We start from the raw sequence: 27,925 nt of genomic DNA on the forward strand, positions 1-27,925 counted from the left end.
AGATCCGGGTTACAATAGGTGCAGAAGGAGGCCATTCGGCCCTTCGAGCCAGCACCGCCATTCAATGTGATCATGGCTGATCATTCTCAATCAGTACCCCGTTCCTGCCTTCTCCCCATACCCCTTGACTCCGCTATCCTTAAGAGCTCTATCCAGCTCTCTCTTGAATGCATTCAGAGAATTGGCCTCCACTGCCTTCTGAGGCAGAGAATTCCACAGATTTACAACTCTCTGACTGAAAATGTTTTTCCTCATCACCGTTCTAAATGGCCTACCCCTTATTCTTAAACTGTGGCCCCTGGTTCTGGACTCCCCCAGCATTGGGAACATGTTTCCTGCCTCTAACGTGTCCAACCCCTTAATAATCTTATACGTTTCGATAAGATCCCCTCCAATCCTTCTAAATTCCAGTGTATACAAGCCTAGTCGCTCGTCTTTCAACATATGACAGTCCCGCCATTCCAGGAATTAACCTAGTTAACCTACGCTGCACTCCCTCAATAGCAAGAATATCCTTCCTCAAATTTGGAGACCAAAACTGCACACAGTACTCCAGGTGCGGTCTCACTAGGGCCCTGTATTTGCTCCTATACTCAACTCCTCTTGTTATGAAGGCCAACATTCGATCCTGAACACAAGTGCTGTCTGCACGGAGTTTATACGTTTTCCTTGTGACCGCGTGGCTTTTCTCCAGGTGCACTGGTTTCCTCCCACACTCCAAAAACTTATAGGTTTGTAGGTTAATTAGCTTCTGCAAATTTCAATTTGTCCCTAGTGTGCAGGATAGTGACAATGTTGATTGCTGGTAGGTGCGGACTCGATGGGCTGAAGGGCCTGCTTCCGCACTGTATCTCTAAAATCCAATGTTTAGTGGACCTGGAAGGGTTACTGAGAGCCACAAACCGGCAAACAAACAAATGTTAACGACGGCACATTTTGACCATGTCCGATGAACCCATAATCGGACACTCGGAATCAGGAGCGGCGATAAGTCGGAACGGTCCACATAGGAGTCAGACCCTTGGGGCTGGGAGCGGCGGTGACCAACGGAGGGAAGGCATCATAAACCACAGCACTGCCATGGTGCTGACAAATACAGCAACAGGAGTTTTTCTGCCAAGCAACTTTATTAAGGAAATACATAAGCAGTCTTGCTTCGTCGTACAAAAACCTTTCCTCATTGAGGTCAAGATACTAAAAACACACAGTCCGGATGCAGTTACGTCTCTTTCTTGCTGTTGTTTGGTTTATTGTTCAACCTTGCCCAGTAACTCGGCTTGGAGAGGGAAGGGGGGGGCCTTGCTCGGGGAGTGGCTGGGCATCAACAGACAAGCGCCCAGTGCTGCTGCCACTCACGTGGGCATCGTGGGAGCCCTCTGGGGCCAGGTTGTGGGCATCACTTGATCCGGTAAAGCACCTTGCGCTGCATCCGATGCTGGATCTCGCCCCGACGCATCATCAGCTGGATGACCTTGTAGATGGCGTGCTCGGGGTATTTCTGTGTGGAGCAGAACGCAACACTCAGCGTGAGAATAGGAGTGTAGGAGTAACTCAGCGGGAAAGTTTCTGAAAGCTGTGTCTGAAGAGGTCTCGACCCGAAACATCACCCGTTCCTTCTCTCCAGAGATGCTGCCTGACCCGCTGTAGCATCTACTGTTCCTTACTACACACTCAGCTCGAGGAGGTGGAGGGGGTTAAATTGGTTCATGTGGGGGACATCACTGTGACACTGGGCAGCAAAGCATTCAGAGACCAGGGAGGGGCATCACACTCCAGGCTGGGGCTAAGCAAGGGCCTGACCCTTTAATGAAAACAGCAGCTCATTGGAGTCCCACCCCCAGCTGGGCGCAGGGCTGTTTCCGATGGAACAGCGCACAACACACGTGTTTCAATGGCGCGGTGCACGTCCCCCACCTCCAATCTCTGGGGCTTACTCGTTTTCTCCCCCACCTTCCTACAATCAGTCTGAGGAAGGGTCCTGACCGAACTGTCACCCATCCACAACCTCCAGATGCTGCCTGTCTGAGTTCCTACTCAAGATTCCAGCATGAGCAGCAGGGTGGCGCAGCGGTAGAGTCGCTACCTTACAGCGCCCCAGAGACCCGGGTTCAATCCTGACTACGGATGCTGTCTGTGCGGAGTTTTCCCTGGGTGCTCCGGTTTCCTCTCACACTCCAACAATACACAGGTTAATTTACTTTGGTAAAAATTGTAAATTGTCCCGAGTGTGTTGCAAAGTGCAAATGTACAGGGATCGCTGGACGGCGCGGACTCGATGGGCCGAAGAGCCTGTTTCCCTGCTGTATCTCTAAACTAAACTAATCTGCATAGATAAAAAGCTGGTTTAACTCAGCAGGTCAGGCGGCATCTCTGGAGAAAAAGGAATACGTGATGTTTTGGGTCGAGACCCAATCTGTAGTTCTGTGTCCCCACTTCCCACACGGCAGCCACAGGAACATCCACCCTCCTTCCCATTCTCCCCTCGGAGTTGGGACACCCTGCCCAACAAGTCACAAGCTGTCTGTCTGATCCAACGATCGCCTTGGTGCACTCTGAGTACACGACTGCCCACATCCAGCTTAACAGCTGATGATTCAGGCTCTGCGGATCACAGCTCTCTCTGAACACCAAGGTTTCTGTCGCCTCAGGCCTGGGTTTGCTTTCAGCTCATCGGCCGATAACTCTTCAGGGACTGCACCCAGCACTGCCCTGCCCCAACTCCAGGTGGGATCTCAACCCAGCCCCGTAACCCTGGGGCAGGGGTTTACCAGCTTAAACCATTCCTAGAAACAGCAGCAGCCTCTCACTGTCTCAGCCCAGTAACCCCGTGGCAGGTCTCAGCCAGCATTACCAGACAAAACCACTCCCACCCCCCTTAGAAACACCACTGTTGTCCTCCAGCTCAGCTCCACCCAGGCAGTGATTAGTCCTGAACAGCTTTCCTCCCCCTCGTCACTGATCAGTAAAGAGAGTGGCCATTTGGCCCCTTGGCCCGGCGCAGTCCCAACCCACCTGCTTGAGGAAATCCTGGACGATGCTGTGCTCGGACACCTGCGACCCGATGGCAAAGCGCCGCTTCAGCTGCTTCTCCACGCGACACAACATCTCCTGGTCCTCGGCCGTGGTGAAGCCCTCCACCCCTGGGTACAACAAGCAGAGTGTCACGGTGGGGTGTCCGCCCCCCACCCCCAGCGTTCCCCAGTCCGTTCCCCCACCCTCCTCCCAGCTGTGGGCTCTTGATTTTAGATTTAGATATGCAGGCCCTTCGGCCCACCGGGTCCGCGCCGCCCAGCGATCCCCGCACACTAACACTATCCTACACACACTAGGGACAATTTTTTACATTTGCCCAGCCAATTAACCTACAAACTTGCACGTCTTTGGAGTGTGGGAGGAAACCGAAGATCTCGGAGTAAACCCACGCAGGTCACGGGGAGAACGTACAAACTCCGTGCAGACGGCGCCCGTAAACAGGATCGAACCTGAGTCTCCAGCGCTGCATTCGCTGTAAGGCAGCAACTCTACCGCTAGCCACCGTGCCCGGACGTCAACAGTGGCGCAGCAGTAGAGTTCGTGCCTTATAGCACCAGAGACCGGTGGTTCAATCCTGACTACCGGTGCTGTCTGTATGGAGTTTGGACACGTTCTCCCCGTGACCTACGTGGGTTTTCCCCTGGTGCTCCGGTTTCCTCCCACACTCCAAGGACAAGCAGGTTTGTAGGTTAATTGGCTTGGTAAAATTGTAAATTGTCCCTAGTGTGTGCAGGACAGTGTTAGCGTGCAGGGATCGCTGGTCAGCGCGGATGCAGTGGGCTAAAGGGTCTGTTTCCGCACCGTATCTCTAAATTAAGCTAAACTCACTGGAGATCCACAGATCCCATCCCTGACATCTCACCGTCTCCTCCCAGCACTGCAGTGTCGAGAAACACACCTACAACAAACAAGCTGGCTCTCCGGTGCTGGAGCTTAGCGCAGCCCCCCCCCCCCCCCCCCCATGCAGACTCACCGGCCAAATTGCCAGACATCACCGCATCCAGCGTGGAGACCTGGAAGAGCCGCAGCCCCTCCTCCACGTCCCGCTCCGTGGCAAATGGCTGCAGCTTCATCTTGGCCATTGACTCCGAGGATCGGATGACGGCTTCCAACTGCCTGGTGTGGGGGTGAGAGGAAGGAGGAGGTGGATGGGTTTGCGACGAGAGGAGGCGGCGGCGCTGAAGGTCACGGAGGTTCTGGCGGTGGACGCTGTGGCAGGTACTATAACATTTAAAAGGCACTTGGACAAGCCGATGGAAACAAAAGGTTTAGAGGGAAATGGGCCAAACGCAGGCAGGTGGGACTAGTGTAGATGGGGCATCTTGGTTGGGCCGAAGGGCCTGTGCTTGTGCTGTATGACTCCACAAATCTCAATGCCATCCAGAACAAATACGGAGCAGCACAGTGGCACAGCGGTAGAGCTGCTGCCTCACAGCCCCAGAGACTTTGGTGTGATCCTGACCTCAGGTGCATCATGTGCGGAGTTTGCACATTCTCCCTGTGACCACGCGGGATTCGTCCCAGCTCCTTGGTTTCGTCCCAAACCACAAAGACGTGCGGGGTTGTTGGTTAACTGGCCTCTGTAAATTGCTCCTAGTGTGTAGGGAGCGGATTAGATATTGAGATAACCGAATGAGTGTGAATGGGTGATGAATGATCAGCATGGACTCGGTGGGCAGAAGGGCCAATTTCCACGCTGTGCCACAATAAAGGCAGAGTTGTTCCTGAGCCCCAGCCCCAGGCTGACCTGACTGTGATGGGGATGCTGCTGGTGCGGTCACTCTCTCGCTCGTGTTCCCGCGCTCCGCTACGCATCAGGATGTATTTGTTCTTCAGCTTCTCCGCAGCCTCGGCTGAGAGCCTCGGACCACACTTCCTGCAGGGGGGAAACGGTGGATTACACAAGGGCCTCAGTGAATCCAGTCAACACTTCTCCTCGACAGCCCCCCTTTAAACCAGGCATGTGAATGAGGTAAAAAAAGAGGAAAAGAGCCAAGTGCTTGCGTACAACGGGGATAAAAAAATTGGCGATTTTTTGAAAATGTACACAAAATTACCAGTTTCAAGCCTCTTTTAGTGCATTTTAAAGTAAAAACAGACATTACAAAATAATGTGAATATGTCACTGTACACTAATAACATTTTGAAGTATTCGCACATTAATTGATAATCAGCCCAAAAAGGTGGTAATTGGATTTTCTGCTGTGTTTTATATTTTAACCATGTCTTAATTAATTTAGTTATATAATCTTGCACTTAAATTTAATATTTACTCATTACAGTTCCACCACTGATTTTCTGGCACTCTTGGTTCCAGAGCTTTGCTGGTTTATCTAGCAGGGCAAGGAAGTTGGCTATGGGGATAGATGTGCTGGCTCCAGCTGGGCTGGAGTTCCACAGCCCCGGCCGCAGGTTGCAAATTCAACCCACCGATCGGCCATGGAAGTCCCGATGAGGTCGAGATTGGCTGCCTTGTCCAGCCTAGGTGCCACATTTTCGGGGAGACTTCCAGGGCGGGGGGAGGGGGGAATTCTTGCGGTACCCCTAGCGACCTCTAGCGGAACCCTAGTGTCCATTACAAGTTTATTCATCGTTTATTTATTTTTCATTCTTTTTTTCCCGATCCGATTTCTCCATTTATTTGGCAAAGTGAAAAACGGGGAAATCATGCAAAAAGCGCGGAAAATGGATTTTAAAAACGCGGAAATCCGCGGAAAATTTACATGCCTGTTAAACCCACAACGACCATCCCCACCCCGCCCGAACTCTCACTGACTGACCCTCCTGTGATCACGTACACATTCCACTCCAGCCTGAGAGCAGTGCCAAACTATTTGCCCACAAAGAGCATCACATCCAGTCTGATGCACTTCTTCAGTCGGCGCAGCGGTAGAATTGCTGCTTCACAGCGCCAGAGACGCAGGTTTGATCCCGACCATGGGTGCTGTCTGTACGGAGTTTGTACGCTCTCCCTGTGACTGCATGGGGTTTCTCCGGGTGCTCCGGTTTCCTCCCACATGCCGAAGACGTAATTAATTTGCTTCAGTTGTAAATTGTCCCTGGTGTGTGGTTTAGGCCTAGTGTACAGGGATTGCTGGGCGGCGTGGACTCAGTGGGTCAAAGGGCTTGCTTCCGCTTCGTATCCCTAAACTAAAATCAGCATGTAAAGATGTTCCGTTCCGGATGTATTCCCCTTTGAATTAAACACTCTTGATCATGGCAGAATTCACAGGGGAGCCAGTGTAGTCTCCCCAACAGGCCACAAATTTCCCTTGGCCTCACTGATCTGTGACATCTCCCCCCCCCCCCCCCCCCACCGGTCGGAGGTCCCCTCACTCACGAGCGACAGTAGGCGATGAACCTCTTCAGCTTGTTGAGCTCGATCTCTCCCTCCACGGCGTGCGTCTGTGTCAGGGCGCTCAGGTGCACGTTCATGACGTGTTTGGCCAGCACCTGGGAGAGGGGGCAAAGGGCACAGTGAGGCAGAGGTACCAGAAGGGACCTGCTAGCTCGACCGAACGGCATCGTTCTGCAGGTCACCAGTTACTGGCGGGGGCTTCAAAAGTTGGGAGCCTCGATCGCCTCGAGGCAGCAGTTTGACTGCCTGACCACGGGAGAAGAATGAGGAGGAGATAAGACTTTTCTTTGCCTTCCATCACAGTGAGGGTGTGCCTGGAGCAATCACTGTGATGGTTGTTTGTGTTAAATTGTAATTGTGTGTCTTGTGTTCTTTATTGTTTACTGCCGGACCCTGACGTGAGAGGACGCTGGCGCTATTTGTTCGCCGCTTCTCCGTCAAGACAAATCTTTAGTTTGTTTGTTTGTATGTCTTGTTTGGTTTGTAAAGCGTCTTTGAGTATCTTGAAAAGCGCTATATAAAATAAATGTATTATTATTATTATTATTATTACTGCTGTCCTGCCTCAGACATGCACGAGGGTTGAGCAGAGGCTGTGGGACTCCCATAATCAGATCAGGTGAGAAGGGAAGGATCAGAGTGCGGTGGCAAGACTCCCCTTCCCGAAGGCGATTTAGTGACCAGCTGAGCTTTTGACAATCCTTCATTGGCAACAAAACATCGTACTTAAACTCGCCGCTTGTGGGAGTTTTACTATGAATATTAATTTCTTGAACTTCAAGTAACCCTTATATTGCCTCTCTCTCCGCCCCTCCCCCACCATGGTCGCCGTACTAGTTTCGCTGTCACCCTGCTTAATTTCACTCGTTATCACCTACCCCAAAGCCAACAATGGACCATTGTTGGCTCCACATATCATTGATCACCGTTACTTTTTTCATATCTTTCATTCTATTATTTTATTTATCTTCTATATCTCTCGTTTCCCTTTCCTCTGACTATCTAAAGGGTCTCAACCCGAAACGTCACCCATTCCTTTTTCTCCAGAGATGCTGTTTGACCCGATGAGTTACTCTAGCTTTTTGTGTCTACCTTTGCTATGTAAAAATTGGCTGCATCACTTTCTATGCTGATTCAGCAATCAGTGAAAAAACTACTTCACCGTGTTACAGTTCCAGAGTTACTGGAAGGAGTTCATGAAACCAATCCCACTCCTGGCTTTGGTAGCGTCGAACTTCCGACAACCACAGACTGTCCTGTCTTTCCCCAGTCGTTAAATTAGCATTGATTGCATGTAACCAGAGTTACGTTAGTGCTTTAATTCCCAGACGGATGCATCGCATTGTGGACTTGCGGGGTGGGGTGGCTGTGGAGATGCTTAAAACTGAGCAGGATCTTCAGAAGGATCGGGTAGCTTATCAGTGGAATAGCCCCACAGCATTAATTGACAGAGCAGGCGCGGTGATCCAAGCTTCAACAAGGAGATTGCAGGGAGCAGACTCGGCTCTTCTACAAAGCTTCCTCTTTAATCGAGAGGAATGTATTGTATAGAGACCTGTGACTCCACACAGACTCCCCAGCCCAAGATTCTATTCGGAGGAGGGAGCCACTGGCGATAACGGATGCAAGGAGTGGGCCGGTAGGAGGGACTGGGGTATTGTCTCCAGCACCTTCAAGGTCGGCTGCAGAGGGCACCCTTGGGACACAGAGGCGGTTGGGCGAGGGGGAGGCCTTGCAGCAGCCTGGGGTTTACCTGGATCGGGAGCCGCTCCAGCACATCAAACAGACCTTGGCACGTGAACAGACTTTGGACTTTTTGTAAATGGCGCCAAAATATGACTCGTGCACGTGTGATCTATGCTAAAAGAATTTCATTATGTAGTGCACAGGTGACATAAAGCACCACTGAATCACTCCGCCAAGCTCACCATATCTCTCTCCTCGTTGTGCACATCCTTCACGATGAAGATCATGTCAAACCGAGACAGGATGGTCGGCATGAAGTCGATGTTCTCCTCTCCTTTGGTGTCGTCCCATCGCCCGAAGACTGAGTTTGCTGCTGCCAGCACGGAGCAGCGGGAATTGAGGGTGGTTGTGATCCCGGCCTGCACAGACAGGGAGGACATTCCGGCCGATTCAGCAATAAAATTTGCAAATAAACAAACTTAGGGCCACCCCAAATTATCAAAATATCTCCAGGGAATATCAATCTCCTCCTCCGTTAGACTCCCCCTCTTTTCAAGGGAAATTGCTACTTCGCAGATGGATGTTGCAATGATGGAGAGAGGATGGGAGAGTTCTCCTATGGTGGGTCAAAGGAACGTGGACAAGCTGGTGGACGATTAGTGGCCCACAGCCACATGTTCTTGATGCAAGGTCCACAGAAATCCTCCTGGGATTTAACCAGTGCTGCTGCCAGGAGGGTTACCATAAGTGGTAATAATAGATGAGCACATTTATTATTATACACTTGTACTGAGAGAAAGATACACAAAATAGTGGAGTAACTCAGCGGGTCAGGCAACGTCTCTGGAGAGGAGGAATGGGTGATGTTTCGGGTCGAGACCCCCCTTCTTCACCCATTCCAGAGATACTGCCTGTCCCGCTGAGTTACTCCAGCATTTTGTGTCTATTTGCTCCCCCAGTGTCAGAGACCCAGTTTTAATCCAGACTAGGGACGAGGTCTGTACGTTCTCAGTGTGACCACGTGGGTTTTCTCCAGGTGCTCTGGTTTCCACCCACGTTCCAGAGGTACAGGTTTGTAGGCTAATTAATTGGCTTCGGTAAAGAAAACGGGCTATACGGGCTGAAAAGATGAAGCACGAGGGGAAGCTGGCCAAGAATATAAAGAAGGACAGTAAAAGCTTCTTTAGATATGTTAAGAGAAAAAGAGTAGCAAAGTCAAATGTGGGTCCCTTGAAGGCAGACACGGGTGAAATTATTATGGGCAACAAGGAAATGGCAGAAGAGTTGAACAGGTACTTCGGATCTGTCTTCACTAAGGAAGACACAAACAATCTCCCAGATGTACTGGAGGACAAAGGATCTAGGGGGGTAGAGGAACTGAAAGAAATTAGGCAAGAAATAGTATTGGGTAGACTAATGGGACTGAAGGATGATAAATCCCCTGGGCCTGGTGGTCTGCATCCCAGGGTCCTCAGGGAGGTTGCGCTAGAAATAGTGGACGCATTGGTGATCATTTTCCAATGTTCAATAGATTCAGGATCAGTTCCTGTGGTTTGGAGGATAGCTAATGTTATCCCACTTTTCAAGAAAGGAGCGAGAGAGAAAACAGGGAATTACAGACCAGTTAGCCTTACTTTGGTGGTGGGAAAGATGCTGGAGTCAATTATTAAAGAGGTAATAACAGTGCATTTGGATAGCAGTAAAAGGATAAGTCCAAGTCAGCATGCATTTATGAAAGGGAAATGGATGAAGGGGTGAAAAGTAAAATGGATGAAGGGGAGCCAGTGGATGTAGTGTATCTAGACTTTCAGAAAGATAAGGTTCCGCATGGGAGATTGGTGACTAAAATTAGAGCACATGGTATTGGGGGTAGGGTGTTGACATGGATAGGAAATTGGTTGGCAGACAGGAAGCAAAGAGTAGGAGTAAACGGGTCCTTTTCAGAATGGCAGGCAGTGGTGAGTGGAGTGCCGCAAGGCTTGGTGTTGGGGCCGCAACTGTTTACCATATATATTAATGATTTGGAAGAGTGAATTAGAAGCAACACTAGCAGGTTTGCGGATGACACAAAGCTGGGTGGCAGTGTAAACTCTGAAGAGGATGTTAGGAGGTTGCAGGGTGACCTGGACAGGTTGAGTGAGTGGGCAGATGCGTGGCAGATGCAGTATATAATATAGATAAATGTGAGGTTATCCACTTTGGCGGCAAAAACAAGGAGGCAGATTATTATCTCAATGGTGTTAGGTTAGGTAAGGGGGAGGTGCAGCGAGACCTGGGTGTCCTTGTACACCAGTCACTGAAAGTTGGCGTGCAGGTACAGCAGACAGTGAAGAAAGCTAACAGGTACAGCAGACAGTGAAGAAAGGAATGTTGGCCTTCATAACAAGAGGATTTCAGTATAGGAGTAAAGAGGTTCTTCTGCAGTTGTATAGGGCCCTGGTAAGACACATCTGGAGTATTGTGTACAGTTTTGGTCTCCTAATTTGAGGAAGGACATCCTTGTAATTGAGGCAGTGCAGCGTAGGTTCACGAGATTGATCCCTGGGATGGCGGGACTGTCAAGATGAGGAAATGATGAGGACATGAGGAAAGATTGAAAAGACTAGGCTTATATTCACTGGAGTTTAGAAGGATGAGAGGGGATCTTATAGAAACATATAAGATTATAAAAGGACTGGACAAGCTAGATGCAGGAAAAATGTTCCCAATGTTGCGAGTCCAGAACCAGGAGCCAGTCCTAGAATAAAGGGGAGGCCATTTAAAACTGAGGTGAGAAAAAACTTGTTCACCCAGAGAGTTGTGAATTTGTGGAATTCTCTGCCACAGGGGGCAGTGGAAGCCAAATCACTGGATGGATTTAAGAGAGAGTTAGATAGAGCTCTAGGGGCTAGTGGAATCAAGGGATATGGGGAGAAGGCAGGCATGGGTTATTGATTGGGGACAATCAGCCATGATCACAATGAATGGCAGTGCTGGCTCGAAGGGCCGAATGGCCTCCTCCTGCACCTATTTTCTATGAAAATAGTAAATTGTCCCTAGTGTGCAGGATAGTGTTATTGTATAAGGTGATCGCTGGTTGGCGCGGACACGGTGGACAGAAGGGCCTGTTTCTGCGCTGTATCTCTAAAGTCTAAACTCCCTGGCTTGTGTAGAATACCCTGCCACCGAGGCCACCTCAAGGTTCATGCCTCTTCCCTTGGTCAGCCTCAGTCCCGTGACCAAGTGGTCTGCCTCCTCACCTTGGCGATGGAGATCGTCTGCTGCTCCATGGCTTCGTGAATCGCCACTCGGTCATCCTCTCGCATCTGGGGAGGGGGGGGGGGGGGGGAATGGAAGAAAACCAGTCAACAAAACACTGGGAAACACCCGGCCACCACCTGGAAAATTCAGTTTTCTATTCATTCACGGGACGTGGGCTTGAACAGGAAGTCCAACGCTTGCTTGCTCTCCCCACCTAGACTCGGGAGGTATGTCACGGACTTTCTTCAACCCTCGACGTCCTTGCAGTGAATGCTTGCAATAGACAATAGGTGCAGGAGTAGGCCATTCAATAGACAATAGGTGCAGGAGGAGGCCATTCGGCCCTTCGAGCCAGCACCGCCATTCAATGTGATCATGGCTGATCATTCTCAATCAGTACCCCGTTCCTGCCTTCTCCCCATACCCCCTGACTCCGCTATCCTTAAGAGCTCTATCCAGCTCTCTCTTGAATGCAATCAGCGAATTGGCCTCCACTGCCTTCTGAGGCAGAGAATTCCACAGATTCATAACTCTGACTGAAAAAGTTTTTCCTCATCTCAGTTCTAAATGGCCTACCCCTTATTCTTAAACTGTGGCCCCTTGTTCTGGACTCCCCCAACATTGGGAACATCTTTCCTGCCTCTAACGTGTCCAACCCCTTAATAATCTTATACGTTTCGATAAGATCTCCTCTCATCCTTCTAAATTCCAGTGTATACAAGCCTAGTCGCTCCAGTCTTTCAACATATGATAGTCCCGCCATTCGAGCCAGCACCACCATTCAATGTGATCATGGCTGAAATTCACCTTGAACCATCTGTACAATGGATGGAATTATTAATGAATCAATAACAACCACTAACAAACCTCCCTCAATTAGCTCTACACCAGTCAGGCAAGTGAGGGACAAACATGGGGACTGTAGTCCAAAATAATAAGAAACCTTTTCCCCAGCGATGCTGCCTGAGCCGATGAGTTACTCCAGCATTTTGTGTACAGCTATAGCTGGCTCTTCCCATATCTTCCCAGCCTACAGCGCCGTAGCAGAACCTTCTCCACAGGAATTGCAATAATTCAGGGTGGCTACTCAAGAGCAATTAGAAATAGGCAGTAAGTGCTGGTCCTAGCAGGCTTCCATTGGCCAAGCAACTGAATGAATAAAAGATCTGAAGTAAGTAGCTGGCCTTGGTCCAATCTATCGTCAACTCTGGTCTGCAGGAACCAGCACCAACACTATTCTACACTTGCCTGCCTGGCGTAGGGTCCAATGTCAGCTAATTGACTGCTGTAACTGGTCTACTAGCCATCCCAAGTTCATCTCAACACAAAGACCGATCGCTCCCACTCACACACGCCGCTGTAGCTTGCGGCTCCAGTACCTTGTCAAACTCATCGATGCAGACAACACCTCCATCAGCCAGAACCATGGCTCCGCCCTCCATGATGAAATTCCGAGAGGAAGGATCCCGCATGACGGAGGCAGTGAGTCCGGCCGCGCTGCTCCCCTTCCCGGAGGTGTAAACCTGCACCAGGACATAGAGAAGTCAGATTAGTTTAGTTTAGATTAGAGATACAGCGCGGAAACAGGCCCTTCAGCGATCAGCCGTTCACACTAGTTCAATCCTACACAGCAATTCACAGTAGTTCAATCCTACACACTAGGTGCAATTTACAGAAGCCAATAAAGCTACAAACCTGCCTGTCTTTGGAGTGGGTAGGAAACCGGAGCAGCCGGAGAAAACCCACGTGGTCACAGGGGAAACGTACAAACTTCGTATAGACAGTACCCGCAGCCAGGATTGAACCCAGGTATCTGGTGCTATAAGGCAGCAACTCTACCGCTGCACCATCCCATTTGTATCACATTTTGCGCAGTAGAAAGGCATGGTAACCACTCTGTTCCTCTCCCACTCACAACTTAATGCCAGCTCACAGTAAAGCCGCCTTGAACTTGAGTCCCTGCAGTCTAATGCCCAGGTGTCGTGGCAAGGCCTGATGCAAGCAGAGGATTTGAGATGGAGGTGACATTAACTGGAACAGTGCACAAAGGTATGATCTCCCCACTGAAGGAAGGATACTCCAGTGACAAGAGGGATTGCAACAAAAGTATACCAATCTGACCCTGGGATGAAAGTTTTGGTATACGCGGGTTGAGCTAATAAAGCTGCCGCCTCTCAACGGCATTCATTCAGGTTAAATCGCAGTGGCTGAGTATATTGGTGGCAGAGATGGATAGTTTCTTGGAAGGTAATGAAATCAAATGATGTGGAGAAAGTGCAGGGAACTGCTTAACCTTGAACGTTTCAAGGTTACCCTCATTCTTCCAAAGGCTAAGTAATGAAGGGGAGTCTTACTCAATTTAATCTCAAAGGACACCCCCCCCCCCCCCGGGAATCAGTCTGGTTAACATCCCCTGTGCCCCCTCCACATCAAGCCTGCCATTCTCCTTAGGTACAGAGACCAAATAGAGGCTTTGGACAAGTTGCCTCCCCGAATTGCTTGCTGTACTTGCCGCGTTTCATGAAATAGAGGACTCGGACAACCTGCCTCACTGTTCATGGTGTCGCTTTATCAGGGTGGAGCTGTCTACTTCCTAGAGATTTATCACCAAGCGCTCAGAAACACACACACACAGAGCTGATGGAGTTAGAATGGGAAGCAGCGAGAAAATAAATTGAATGAGTGAGGATCCTGTGGGACCCATTCCTTACCCCAATGGGCGAACACCTCTCCACAAACTTCAGCAGCTGTGACTTGGCTGTGCCAGGATCTCCGAGCAACAGGAGGTTAATGTCCCCCCTCCTTGTCAGACCGTCCGGCAATCTGTGGCATGCAGGGGAAACCCCGAGATTAGTTGCAGCACACACAGCACTTCCCGCAATCCTGGTCTTTCTTTCACACATCAGCAGCCCAGCTCTCCTTGCACACACTGACCTGGTCTCGCCGTCAGATATACAGCACTACATACAATCCCCATATCATGTATGCATTATCGCACAAAGGATGGAAGCTAGTCAACAGCGATCCCCAGAAAATGAGATTGGGAAATTATCAATGTGAAAGGAGGAAATGAGCCTCGACAGATATGGTAGCTGTCTTCACAGTGGAAGGCTGAAAAGGCCTTTAAAAATAATTTTAGAAAAATGGGGCAATAAAAAAGAAACTTCTCAAGGGAAAATAACTGAGAAGTGGTAGAGTCACCTTCAGCTACCACTGCCCTTCGGGGGAAGGAACTCAAGTCAGGATAGCGTACATCTTGGACGAAATCTTGCAAGTCATGGTGTTCCCACACACCGTGTAGAGGTAATGGGTTTAGGACAGACACAAAGTGCTAAAGCAACTCAGCAGGTCAGGCAGCATCTCTGTATGGGTGACATTTTGGGGCGGAAGCCTTCTTCAGACAAAGTAAATAGAGGGGGTGGGGAAGGTGAAACGCTTGCCTGATCTGCTGAATGTTTCCAGCATTTTCCAATATCACTTTAGGAGTGGGATAGATCGGGTAAAGAGGAATATATTGGGTAAATGTAGAGTCTCTTGCCCAGAGTAGGGGAATCAAGAACCAGAGGACAATAATTGATAATCAGCTCAAAAAGGGAGTAATTGGCGTTTCTGCTGTGTTTTATATTTTAACCCTGTCTTAATTAATTTAATTATATAATCTTGCACTTAAATTTAATATTTACTCATTACAGTTCCACCACAAATTTTCTGGCACTCTTAGTTCCAGAGCTGTGCTGGTTTATCTAGCAGGCCAAGGAAGTCGGCTATGGGGATAGATGTGCTGGCTCCAGCTGGGCTGGAGTTGCATGAGCCCCGGCCGCAGGTTGCAAATTCAACCCACCGACCGGCCGTGGAAGTCCCGATGAGGTAGAGATTGGCTGCCTTGCCCAGCCTAGGTGCCACATTTTCAGAGAGACTTCCAAGGCGCGCGGGCGGGTGGGGGGGGGGGGGATTTCTCGCGGAACCCCTAACGGCCGAATTGACAAATTGGCCATGGAATTCCCGATGAGGTGGAGATTGGCTGCCTTGCACAGCCTAGGTGCCACATTTTCGGGGAGACTTCCAGGGCGCGCGGGTGGGGGGGGATTTCTCGCGGAACCCCTAGCGACCTCTAGCGGAACGCTAGTGTTCATTACAAGTCTATACATAGTTTTTTTTCTTTCTTTTTTTAGATCCGATTGCTCCGTTTATTTGGCAAAGTGAAAAACGCGAAAACCATGCAAAAAGCGCGGAAAATTGATTTTAAAAACGCGGAAATCCACATGCCTGTTAAAGGCAGAATGAGCCATGGTTTTTACTCCCAGAAGAGAAGAGAGCCTCCAGCCAATATTCACCTCTTCCTGGAGCCACCGAACAGCAGGCAGCCAATGGCCTTCTTGATATCAGTACTGCCGTAGATGGAGGGAGCGATGCTCTTCGCAATAACTTCATAGATGTTGGGCATGGCGGCCAAATGGCGGAACTCCTCCTCATCCTGTGGTGACATGGTCCCTGTCAGGCCATGCCCTGGAGCAAAAGAGGGAACAGATTGCATTTAGAAAAGCCCACCTTTGCCAGAATGATATCCCTGCAACTCCTCTGTATATTTGGGAAAGAGGATGTTGCCAGAACTAGAGGGTGTGAGCTATAGGGAGAGGTTGAGTAGGCTGTGTCTCTATTCCGTGGAGCGCAGGAGGATGAGGGAAGATCTTATAGAGGTATAGAAAATCATAGATCAGGTAGATGCACAGTGTCTTTTGCCCAGAGTAGGTGAATCGAGGAACAAATTTTCAAGGTGAAGGGGAAGAGATTTAATAGGAATCCGAGGGGTAATTTTTTCACACAGATGGTGGTGGATGTATGGAACAAGCTGCCAGAGGAAGTAGTTGAGGCTGGGACTATCCCATCGTTTGAGAAACAGTTAAGACAGGTACATGGATAGGACAGGTTTGGAGGGATATGGACCAAGCGCAGGCAAGTGGGACTAGTGTAGCTGGGACAATGTTGGGCGAGTTGGGCCGAAGGGCCTGTTTCCACACTGTATCACTCTATGACATCTAGAATGTTAATCCTGCCTTAGGGAATGTCTCACACCCAGCTGGCAATATAAGGAGTAGGAAAACAAGGAGGGCCATGGTCGGCCAGGACAGGATGCCAGTCAGTCCCGTGGAGAGAAGGTACCTGTGCCCTTGGCGTCCACCTGGATTCCAACCACCCGGATGTAGGAGCCCCGGATTCCCACGCCCACGCGGTCCCGGCCTTTGTTGGTGCTCTTGCCGGACTTTCTGATGGAGAAGATGCCCATAATGGTGACCCGGTTGCCGGGGACAATCTTGTCGCACAGGTACCTGCAGGCGGAGAAAGGGGTCAGCCAGGGGTGGAATCCCCTCACTGGGAGGTTTGGGGTCAACCCTAAACATCAGGTCTTGCAAGCTACATCACAGTACAGCAAAAGGCTCACCGCCTCTCCTCCACCAGCCCTACTCTCAGGTGGCAGAGCTTCCTATCTCATCCCATCCAACAAAGTGGTGTAGAGCAAGAAAGAGCTAGGAGTACAGGTGCACAGTTCCCTCAAAGTGGCATCACTGGTGGATAGGGTGGTCAAGGCGGCTTTGGATACATCGGTCTTCATTAGTCAGGGCATTGAGTATAGAATTTGGTATAGGATGGGTGTCATTAAGCTGCAGAGTCCAGAGAAGATTTATGAGGATGACGCTAGGACGAGCGGCTGAGCTATAGGCAGAGGTTGAGCAGGCTAGGACTTTATTCCTTGGAATGCAGGAGGCTAAAAGTGTATAAAGTCGAGGGGAATTGATAGGAAGAATGCAGAGATTACACAGGGTAAGGAAATCATGAACTAGAGCACACGTCTTTAAGGTGAGGGGGGAAAGATTTAAAAGGAATCTGAGGTGCTTCTTTTTCACTCAGAGGGTGAAGGCTATGTGGGATGGGCTGCCAGAGAAGGTAGTTGAGGCAGGTACAATAACATTTAACTTTGACAGAGGTTTAGAGGGATAAATGCAGATGAATGGGACTGGCTTAGATGGGTCATCTTGGTCAGCCTGGATGAGTTGGGTCAAAGGCCCCGTTAACATGCTGTAAGACGCTCTGACTAACAAGAGGAACAGAGCTCAGTAAACCCCCCCCCATCATGGGTGGCACAGTGGCGCAGAGACCCGGGTGCCGTCTGTGTGGAATTTGCACGTTCTCCTTGTGACCATGTGGATTTCCTCAGGGTGCTCCACTTTCCTCCCACATCCCAGACATGTGGGCTTGCATGTTAATTGGCCTCGGTAAATTGCCCCAGACTTGCAGGGAGTGGATGCGAAAGTGAGATAACTGGAACTAGTGTGAGCGGGTGATCGATGGTCGGTATGCTGAAGGGACTGGTTGTAACTAAACTGATCACCCACCCACACTCTGCAGCCGTGCCTCTTGCTCGGTGCGCAGCACTGGGGGAAAGATCAGCGCATTCACTCAGTTGGGAGGCATACTTGGGACAAACACCCCTTCCCCTCCCCCCCCCCCACCCCGTACCTGTCGCAGTACAGCTGCATGTGCCGCGGCATCTCGCCGTGGGGCACGGCGTCGGGGGTCTCCTGCAGCTTCAGCGTCTGGAAATCCACACACTTGCATTTGTCAGGGATGATGAAGTACGGGTCAAAGGGACACTTGGGCCGACCGGCCTGCTCCCTGTAACAGACACAGCCATCGTTACTCCAGCCCCGTCCCCAGGCCTTACTGTGTGCTAATCCCAGGCCCTGACAAACACAACCCACCCCACCCGCACATCTAAGTCCAACTTTTCCAAACGTGCCCAAGATCAACACAACTCCCCAGGATTGAGCCTTTTGGCCCCACAGATATTCTTACACCTGGACTGGGGGTTAAAAAAAAAATACAAATGTACATTTTTGCAGCATCTTTCACCCTCTTAGGATATCTTAAATTGCTTATAATGTAGGGGAAAGAGACCCCAAAGTGGTAGGACATCAGGTCAACATCAGGCGCTGCATTACTTGAATCCAGCATAAGGACATGCCACCCCAACTAAACACTAGAACAAGGATCAACCAACTCTTCTTCACATGATAACCTCTAAACTTCCTCTGTGTCCGAGCATTACAACAGCAGCATTATAACCGACAGGAATATATGATCATATAATGTAGGGGGAACAGCAACAAGATAACGGCTAGATTGTCCAACAGCAGCTTGGAAATCATAGCACCTAAAAGTTCGTCCAAAGTGGGTACCTGGGGCCACAGGCTATTCAACATCTGACCGTGCAGCACTGCCTCAATCTTTTGATCACATTCTAGAATTATCCTAAGACTCAGCGGAAAGAGAGTTTCTAGCCGAGTCACAGCCATAGAACAAATGGCATCATTCAGCAGTGCGACCCAAGGGAATAGCTAGTGTAGGAAAGAACTGCAGGTGCTGGTCTAAATCGAAGATGGAAACAAAATGCTGGAGTAACTCAACGGGACAGGCAGCGTATCTGGAGAGAAGGAATGGGTGACGTTTCGGGTCGAGACCCGTCTGAAGAAGGATCTCGACCCGAAACGTCACCCATTCCTTCTCTCCAGAGACGCTGCCTGTCCCGTTGAGTTACTTCAGCATTTTGTGTCTATCCAGGGGAATAGCTGGCCGGTTACTAACCCAAGGATCAAGGTGCTGAGTGGTCAAGAGGACAGGCAGCCTGCGGATTATGTTCTGTACACCGAGTACTCAGATCTGTACACACAAACCGTGGCTGGAGGAAACAATGTTGGCATTAGATATCAAGAGGATGCTAGATGCTCATGCCCTGAGGTAGCTCGTCAGCTAGTGCATTACTTGATATGCCACCCCACCTATACACTGAGGTATGGATCATATCATATCATATCATCATATATCTACAGCCGGAAACAGGCCTTTTCGGCCCTCCAAGTCCGTGCCGCCCAGTGATCGCCTACATTAACACTATCCTACACCCACTAGGGACAATTTTTACATTTACCCAGCCAATTAACCTACATACCTGTACGTCTTTGGAGTGTGGGAGGAAACCGAAGATCTCGGAGAAAACCCACGCAGGTCACGGGGAGAACGTACAAACTCCTTACAGTGCAGCACCCGTAGTCAGGATCGAACCTGTGTCTCCGGCGCTGCATTCGCTGTAAAGCAGCAACTCTACCGCTGCGCTACCGTGCCGCTCTTCATCACATGATAAACCCAAAGCTTCCTCTGTGTCAGAGCACAGAGGAACAATAGATGCACAACTGTTGGGAATATGATCATCAACTCCACAGGTGTACCTTTGTCCTGTCATTCAGGGATTAGGACACAGATGAGTCAGAAACAGATAATGTTTCTCTCAAGCACATGTCCTGGTTTAACACTGTCACTTGGTGCACTGAAGCCTCTATTTGGTTGCTGTGCAGTCAAATCAGATAATACAATGCATGACTACAATCCTGCCACACACAAGTGACCCACTGGCTTCAGAAGAGTAAAGGCACTGATTGGAAAGGGCCACTAAACACAAGCTTGGGCAGCTTACAACCCTGCAGTATGAATATTGATTTCCCGCTCTCTCCGTCCCTCCCCCACCCTAGTTCTCTTACCAATTTCACTGTCCTCCTGATTAATTTTACTGTTTGAATGCCTGGTTGTCACCTTCCCCTCATTCAACAATGAATCATTCTACATTTCCTTGATCATCGTCAGCTTTGATCTGTCCTTTTCACACATTACATGCTGTTTGTCCCCTTCCAGATCTCTAGTTTCCATCTCCCCTGACTCTCAGTCTGAAGAAGGGTCTCAACCTGAAACGTCACCCATTCCTTCTCTCCAGAGATGCCGCCTGTCCTGCTGAGTTGCTCCGGCATTTTGTGTCCAAGCCATGTCACTCGTCAGGATCAGACGGCACAGAATCTTTACGTGCCCTGGTCTCTCCCCACTATCACCACACTTACGTGTTGCATTTACGGGGCAGGGTGTATCCTTCCAGGCCGGGCCGGACAACGATGTTGTTCATAATGTTGCGGCAGCCACGGCACTCTATGGCGATCCTGGTGGCCTTGGCTCGCACGGCGCTCGCAGAAATCACAATTCCTGGGATCTTCACCAACCGAGACACCTGATCGGACTAAAGGAGCAAGGCAGTGAGGGTTTATTAATGTTTAAAAAAACCTTGCCTTTAACTGACTATCAACTACAATCTTTTCAAAGCATTTAATTTACTACATCTAAAGCTCCCTCTGAAAAGGAGTGGGATTCTGAGCCAGCCGACCTCCTCCTTCCCTCCATTTAGCTGCCTTGCACTCCTTTTATGAATCAGGTTTCATTACCGAGGTTAAACTAACTAGGTTTAATATTGTGTGCTGTATTGTTCTGATTTAGGTCAAGGGCTGAAGTTCTACTGAGCACACTTTGTTCTTTAGTTAAGCACTAGACCAAGTGGACCCGTTGGGCCCAAACCTCTCCTGCATTGGTGCAGCACCCTCTCCTTCCCGCCTCCCCTCTCCCCCCCCTTATCCTCCCTCCACCCTTGGAGATAGATTTAAACTTCAAAATGTGAATAACTTTTAAAATATAACACTGATTTCAATGAAACTTCTTCCATTAGCACCAAAGGGACGACGGTAAGTAAGGTGGGCCTAAAATTGTCGCTCTATCGCGCACCATTTTGGCTTTAGTTCAGGAACAAACGAGAGTTTTAGAATATAGATAGATGTTGCCCATTTTCTTATTAAAATAAACTCCCATTTAATCACAGTTAAAAACCTAAGTAGGTTAGTAGCTTCCTCTTGCAAAACTTTTTGTTTACAATTGTTTACACTGTAGGTGAGAAGCCCGAAGGAGGAGGTGGTCAGAGAGGAACACTAGCATGACGTTTATTCACAAAATACTGGAGTAACTCAGCAGGTCAGGCAGCATCTCAGGAGAGAAGGAATGGGCGACGTTTCGGGTCGAGACCCTTCTTCAGTCTGAAGAAGGGTCTCGACCCGAAATGTCGCCCGTTCCTTCTCTCCTGAGATGCTGCCTGACCGGCTGAGTTACTCCAGCATTTTGTGCATAAATACCTTCGATTTGTACCAGCATCTGGAGTTATTTTCTTATACTAGCATGACGTTGGTGTGTCTGACTGTGACAGCATTCAACGTGAAGAGGAAGTCTATCCAGGACCAGGCTGAGCCATCCAGTGTCAACCAGGTGAATTGTGGCTGAGATCTGCCTGCAGGGTTGCATCATTGACCATCTACATCAGGAGCCTGGAGGTGCTGTCCAGATTGATGTTGGCACCGCCGGATTGACCAGCCGCAACGATGATGGTGTTGATGTCACCGGCCAAACGACTGGCCGTGCCATCACCAGCAGCGGTGGGAGTTGCTGGACAATGGTCAGCCGCTCGCTCTGCACGAGCGAGGGGTACACATCACGGTCCATTACACCCATCATGAGGAGACCCCCCCCCCCCCGACTTCAGTGATTGCAAAGTTATCTCCCCGCAGCAAGATCTCCAGGCTGGAGGCACGGCTGTCATAGCCCCCCCCCCAGTCCGTGTGACCACTTCCGATAGCTGTGGCAGCCCACACTCTTGTAACAATTTGCCTTGACCCTGTAAAGCTACTACAAGACACTGTGCGAGTCTGGTGAAACCAGTTTTATCTTTATGGTTGTCTTGGAGTTCACAGTCCATTGTCCTGAGCCCTCACGCCTACAGCTTTGGGGAACTGTAGCCCCCTTTCCGGGCATGGGTACTGGGTGTTGTCTGCCTACGGAGATGTTCCCTCAGAATTACCTTCAAGCAGCGAATATTGGAACAATTGGCGTCCGATTGCAGCATGACCTGGATGTCTTGCAGGATCTCGTCCCCTGCGGGCCGTGGACGGGTCACCTCATCGGCCACCTCCTGCGCTGCCTCTTCCAGCTACACAAAAAGAGGAAGGAAAAGATAACGGACTCCAGCATCACACCAGGCAAAACAATGACCCACTCTCCCACTTACTCCCCGGTAATCTCTTCTCCCACACAGGCCCATCGGCACCACTTTGATTTTTCCACCAATTAGCTAAATTAGGAGTAATTTATAGCTGTATATGGTCCATCAATCATCATAACTTTGGAGTGTGGGAGGTAAATGGGGCAGTCAGGGGAAGCTCGCGGTCATAGGAAGAACACACAAATTCACACAGACGGCACTGGAGTTCAGTGTTGTGCCTGAATCAGTAAACCCCTTTGGCAGTAGCGCCTCTGTATATAAATTCCTTAATATAAATGATCTTTATGCCTGGAACGCAAGGGATTGTGCGAGGATTCGCACAAAGAAAACAATGTGTTGAAGTGCAAACTAAACTGCAGACAGAGAAAGGCATTATGTAAAAACACACCCCAGATGGGACTCGAACCCACAATCCCTGGCTTAGGAGGCCAGTGCCTTATCCATTAGGCCACTGGGGCTGGACAACAAGCACGGTCCTCATAAATCTCTAGTTTTAATTACCGATCCAGTGTGCAAGCAGGGGTTCTGCTGCCTGCATTCCACCCACCCTCAAACAAGGGTATATTTCTACCTACTTACTGGGTTTCTATGGGAAGATTTAATAGAGGTGTTCAGATCCAGAAAAAAATTGATAATATTGAGATGATGTTTCTAATTATAGAAGAGCCAATGACCAGAGGATACGGATTTAAGGCAAATAGCCGCAAAAGCTGAAAGATGATGAAAACTTTGAAGCAGTAAGTTGTTGTAAACTGAAACTCCAGACCTGAAAGGTCAGTGGAAGAAAATTCAAATGTGATCTTAAAAGGAAAAAGGAACATTTACAATCCCTTAAACAGCAGGTGGTCATCTCATTCACTGTCCTGACCCACGAATGATGGACTGAACAGCTTCCTCCTGGTCCTGCAGGGGATACAGCTTCACAGCTCAACCACTGACCCAGCACCAGGGAGAAAACAAATAGGAAATCTCCTGGAGACACAAGGAACTGCAGATGCTAGAATCTTGTGCAGAACAGAAAGTGCTGGAGTATCTCAGCAGGTCGGACAGCATCTCTGGAGAGAAAGAATGGGTGACGTTTCGGGTCGAGACCCTTCTTCAGACCCGAAACGCCACCCATTCCTTCTCTTCAGAGATGCTGCCTGTCCTGCTGAGTTACTCCAGCATTTTGTGTTAATCTTCGGTTTAAACTAGCATCTGTAGTAACTTCCTACACAAAGAAAGGTGATGTTTTGGGTCCAGACCCTTCTTTAGACTGATTGCGGTACGTTGACAGAGCTGGAAGAGATGGGGTGGGACAAAGCCACGAAAGTGGTGAGGTGGATTTGATTAGCAGATGGGTGGACAAAGGCTGGCGATGAAAGCCAAAAAGGGACAAGGAAACAAAAGTATCGGATACGAAGAGAGGAGTAAAACTTAAAGCCGGAGTGAAGGGACATAGATGTAATGTGATGGGAACTGGGGGAGGGGGAGATGGAAAGAGAATGGGAACAGGATGGTAGGAAAAATGGTTGTACACCGACCGGGATGGGGACACAGAAAAGAGGGGGTGGGAGTTGTTACCCAAATTTCAATGTTCATACCAACAGGTTGTAAGCTACCCAAGCAGATTATATAGTGCTGGTCCTCCTGTTTGCTCGTGGCCTCACTCTGGCAATGGAGGAGACCCAGAACAGAAAGGTCAGTATGGGAATGGGAGCTGAAGTGATCAGCAACCGTGAGATCCCACAGGCGAGCGCACGTGTTCGACCAAACAAAACCAAGTCTACACTTGGACCGATTTGGATCCAGCCTCATGGGAACTAGTAGGCCTCAATAAATCTCTTTCCAAATGTCCCTTCTTGTCGAGTGGCCCTGATGGGCACTCACATTTCGGAGGACCTAACATGGTCCAATAACACTGCTGCGCTGGTCAAGAAGGCACAGCAAAGACTGTTCTACCTAAGAACACTGCAAAAGTCTGGTCTACCCCAACAGCTGCTGACGACCTTCTACCGCTGCACCATAGAGAGCATCCTAACGCATGGCATCCCTGTGTGGTACCTCGGCTGCACGGAGGCAGAAAGGAAAGCTCTACAGCAGGTAGTCCATAGAGCTCAGAGGGCCATCGGAACACAGCTACCAGACTTGGAGGGCATCTACAACACACGATGCCTCAGAAAAGCCACCAGCATCCACAAAGACTCTTCACACCCCTGCAACAGTCTGTTCGAACTCCTTCCATCGGGCAGACGATACAAGGCCTTCTACGCCCGCACCTCCAGATTCAGGAACAGCTTCATCCCCAGGGCCATAGCTGCTATGAACCGGTCCTGCTGAGCTGGATGGTCACAACGCATAGATCAACTTGCACTTTACCCTGTCTAAAACTGTTACAATTGTTTCGTTGGGTTGCTGTTGTCTAAATTACTTAAATTATTGCATCGTATGGGAGGCGCATTCCCAATCTCGTTGTACCCCTGGGTACAATGACAATAAAGATATATTGTATTGTATTAGTATTGGATTATCCAACTATTGAATCTCACTGTTATACAGCAGGAGATCAGATCAGGTCAAGTTGCGCCCTCTTGAACCCTCCTGGCTGGCTAATATTGGACAAGCCCCAAGAAAACACTCTCCCAGACCCAGCGATCCTCTGGTTCAGTGCCGCTGTCGTGTGGAGTGATTTCTGCATGCATTGTGCACGGTTCCCAGCTCTACCATGGTACACCTGCTGCACTTGAGCTTTACCAGAGGCAGGTGTTCAGCCGGCTGCTTCAGGAGGTAGTCGGCCAGATCCTCATCGAAACTGCTGAGGTCTTCCAGCGATACCTCGATCCAATATTCACCCAGGTTGTAATGCCGTTTAAGTTCATCTCTGCATGTTGGGGTAGGGAGAGTGGATAACAAAGATATTTAAATAAATGGATTCCCTTGTCAAAACAGAACTAATGCAGGACCTACCTGACATTGAAGATAGGCACATAATTCTGGAGTCACTCAGCGGGACATGCAGCATCTTTGGAAAGAAGGAATGGGCAATGTTTCGGGTCGAGACCCTTCTTCGGACTGAGAGGGACATACACAGATAAGGAAGAATGAGATATCAAAAGGGGTGGAGATCAAAGAAAATGAATAACAGATCATTGTTTGCTAGGAAAAGGTAACAAAGCAAACAGACATAAAATGTACCCATGGACAGTCAGACTGGTTGGAGAACTAGGAAGGGATGGAGTGAGAGGGAAAGCAAGGGTTACTTGAAGTTAGAGAAGTCAATATTCGTACCACTGCCCAAGCTGTAAGCTGCCCAAGCGAAATATGAGGTGCTGGTCTCAATGTGCTGGGCCTCACTCTGACAATGGAAAAGGTACAGGACAGAAAGGGAATAGGAGGGGGAGTTAAAGTGATTAGCAACGGGGAGATCAGGTAGGTTTAGGCAGACTGAGCAGAGGTGTTCAGCGAAACGATCGCCGAGCCTGTGCTTGGTTTCACCGATTTTCCAGTTCACACAGCGTTACAGCAGATGAGGTTAGAAGAGGTGCAAGTTAACCTCTGCCTCACCTGGAAAGACTGTTGAGGTCCTTGGATGGAGTTGAGGGAGGAGATACAAGATGCATCACTTATGGTTGCAGGGGAAAGTACCTGGGGAGGGGGTGGGAAGGGACGAGTTAACCAGGGAGCTGCGGAGAGAACGGTCTCTGCCGAAGGTGATGGAGATGGGAAGATGTGGCACGTGGTGGGAACTCGAGGATAATATGCTGTATGCGCCGACTGCTGGAGGACTAGGGGATCCTGCCCCTTTTCACAGCTTGGTTTGGCAACAGCATGACTGTATACTTTGTAAATTTGTTTATTTAAACATGTTTGAAGGCTAGTGTTTAATAGTCTGATGGTTCACCAGATTAGTTGTCTGACCCAGTGAGATACTGCAGTACTTTTGTACAGAAAGGTTTATTTTCGTGCTAGTCATGCTGTTGCCAAACTAGGCTGTAATGTATCCCGATGGGATGCTTTCTAGGGTGTATTGTTAAGAGTTGTTGGAGGCATGCTCAACTTTGTTTACATTCTGTGAAAGTAGGGATGAACGTGGGCATTGTCGACCGTAGCTTCAATTGGTTGGTCCAAGAAAAAATTGTTAGTGATATTTACATATATATAGATATATATGCACAAACACACATAAACGCATGTTTTTTGTTTGTTTATCATGTGTTTTACAGAGTACTATGTTAACAAATCTCTCGTGCTGCTGCAAGTTAGAATTTCATTGTTACTTTTCTGGACATATGACAATGAAATACTCTTGACTCTTTTTGGGTCGGGACCCTTCTCTGAAACATCACATTCACTTATCCATGTTCTCCAGAGATGACCTGCACTTTGCACTGAGAGTGATTCTGGTGGGGGGGGGATCAGTGGCAGAGAACGTAAATTATCCCAGGCTGGCGCAGGGGGCTCATAGAGCACGGAAGGTCATAGATACAGGATGGGGAGGTGATCATAGAGGCAGGAGAGGCGATCAAAGGGGGCAGGAGAGGGGGGGGGGGCGATTAAAGGAGCAAAAGAGGGGGGCAATCCGAGGAGCAGGAGAAAACAGAGAGGATGAGACGGAGTTTCTTCCCACAGGCCATCAGGACTGTTAACTTTTATAACTCCAGGGACTAAATGTTGTCTTCTCTGTATTAACTTTTATTTATATGCTGTAACTGTAATTTTTTTTTGCACAATCCGCAGGCATTGCCATTTTCATTTCACTGCACATCGTGTATGTGCATGTGACAAATAAATTTGACTTAACTTGAAAAGTGGGGATCTTAGTGGCTGGAGAGGGAGGCGATCATAAGGGCTCGATTAAAGTGACATGGGGAGGGGCTCAATTAAAGGGACATGGGGTGATACGATTATAGGTGCAAGAGTGAGGGAGTTCATAGGGGCAGAAGAGGTGGGTGCGATTCAAGGGGGAAGAGGAGAGGAGGGGGCGATCGGTGGAACAGAAGGGGAGCAATCGGATGTGCGGGAGGAGGGGGCGATCATAGGGGCTGGGTAGAGGGGGCGATCAGGACAAGAGAGGGAGGAAAGGTGGGGAGATCATAGGGGCAGGGAATAGGATGGGGGGGAGGGGGGGAGATCCAGGGCACATCGGATGAGCGGCTAATTACACGCCTCCCGGCCTCTTGGCGCCTACCTGTATTTGAAGGTGAAGCCGGAGCGGTCGCTGCCCACCCGGTACTGCCGCAGGAACTCCCGCAGCCGCTTCTTGACCTGCGTGTGGAGGAGCTGGCCGCCGTCGTCGGCCTGCGGATCGGGTCCGAAGCTGTCGCTGTAGTACACGCCGGGGTCATCGAATCCCGACATGGTCGAGCGGGGACGAAGGACTGGTCTGGGCTGGGCTGGGCTGGGCTAGTCCGGTCTGAGCGAGTCTGGTCGGCGGGTGTGAGGCGAGCGGCGGCAGCAGCAGCAGCAGCAGAGACTCTCCTCCCGCTACCGGAAGTCGCTCCGCTCCGCGCGCTCTGGCGTTTCGCGCTTAAACGCCCACCATGGCAACACCACTCCCATTGGCTGCCTGGTGGGGGTGCTGGCGGCCTATTGGTCAGCGCCACTCCTGGCCCCGCCCTCCGCGAACGTTTGGCGCGAAACCGGAGCGGATCTGACGT

At 49.7% G+C, this 27,925-nt stretch overlaps 1 protein-coding gene and 1 non-coding gene across 2 annotated transcripts; both read right to left on the minus strand.

The window, feature by feature from the left end:
* Positions 1-1,123: 1,123 nt before the first annotated feature.
* mcm5 (minichromosome maintenance complex component 5) lies at positions 1,124-27,766 on the minus strand. Its single transcript, XM_078430347.1, has 16 exons — positions 27,457-27,766; positions 25,023-25,149; positions 22,089-22,217; positions 20,260-20,432; positions 17,834-17,989; positions 16,478-16,644; positions 15,652-15,823; positions 14,029-14,140; positions 12,697-12,840; positions 11,317-11,382; positions 8,320-8,496; positions 6,374-6,486; positions 4,781-4,909; positions 4,007-4,149; positions 3,013-3,140; positions 1,124-1,498 (listed from the first exon to the last, which is right to left on the minus strand). The coding sequence occupies exons 1-16, from the start codon at positions 27,624-27,626 to the stop codon at positions 1,397-1,399; spliced, it is 2,208 nt and encodes a 735-aa protein (XP_078286473.1). The 5' UTR covers positions 27,627-27,766; the 3' UTR covers positions 1,124-1,396.
* On the minus strand, positions 22,675-22,747 carry trnar-ccu (transfer RNA arginine (anticodon CCU)). Its single transcript has one exon. It is a non-coding gene; the product is annotated as a tRNA-Arg (tRNA).
* Positions 27,767-27,925: the final 159 nt, after the last annotated feature.

This window comes from Rhinoraja longicauda, chromosome 40 (assembly GCF_053455715.1).
Source record: "Rhinoraja longicauda isolate Sanriku21f chromosome 40, sRhiLon1.1, whole genome shotgun sequence".
NCBI lineage: Eukaryota > Metazoa > Chordata > Chondrichthyes > Rajiformes > Arhynchobatidae > Rhinoraja > Rhinoraja longicauda.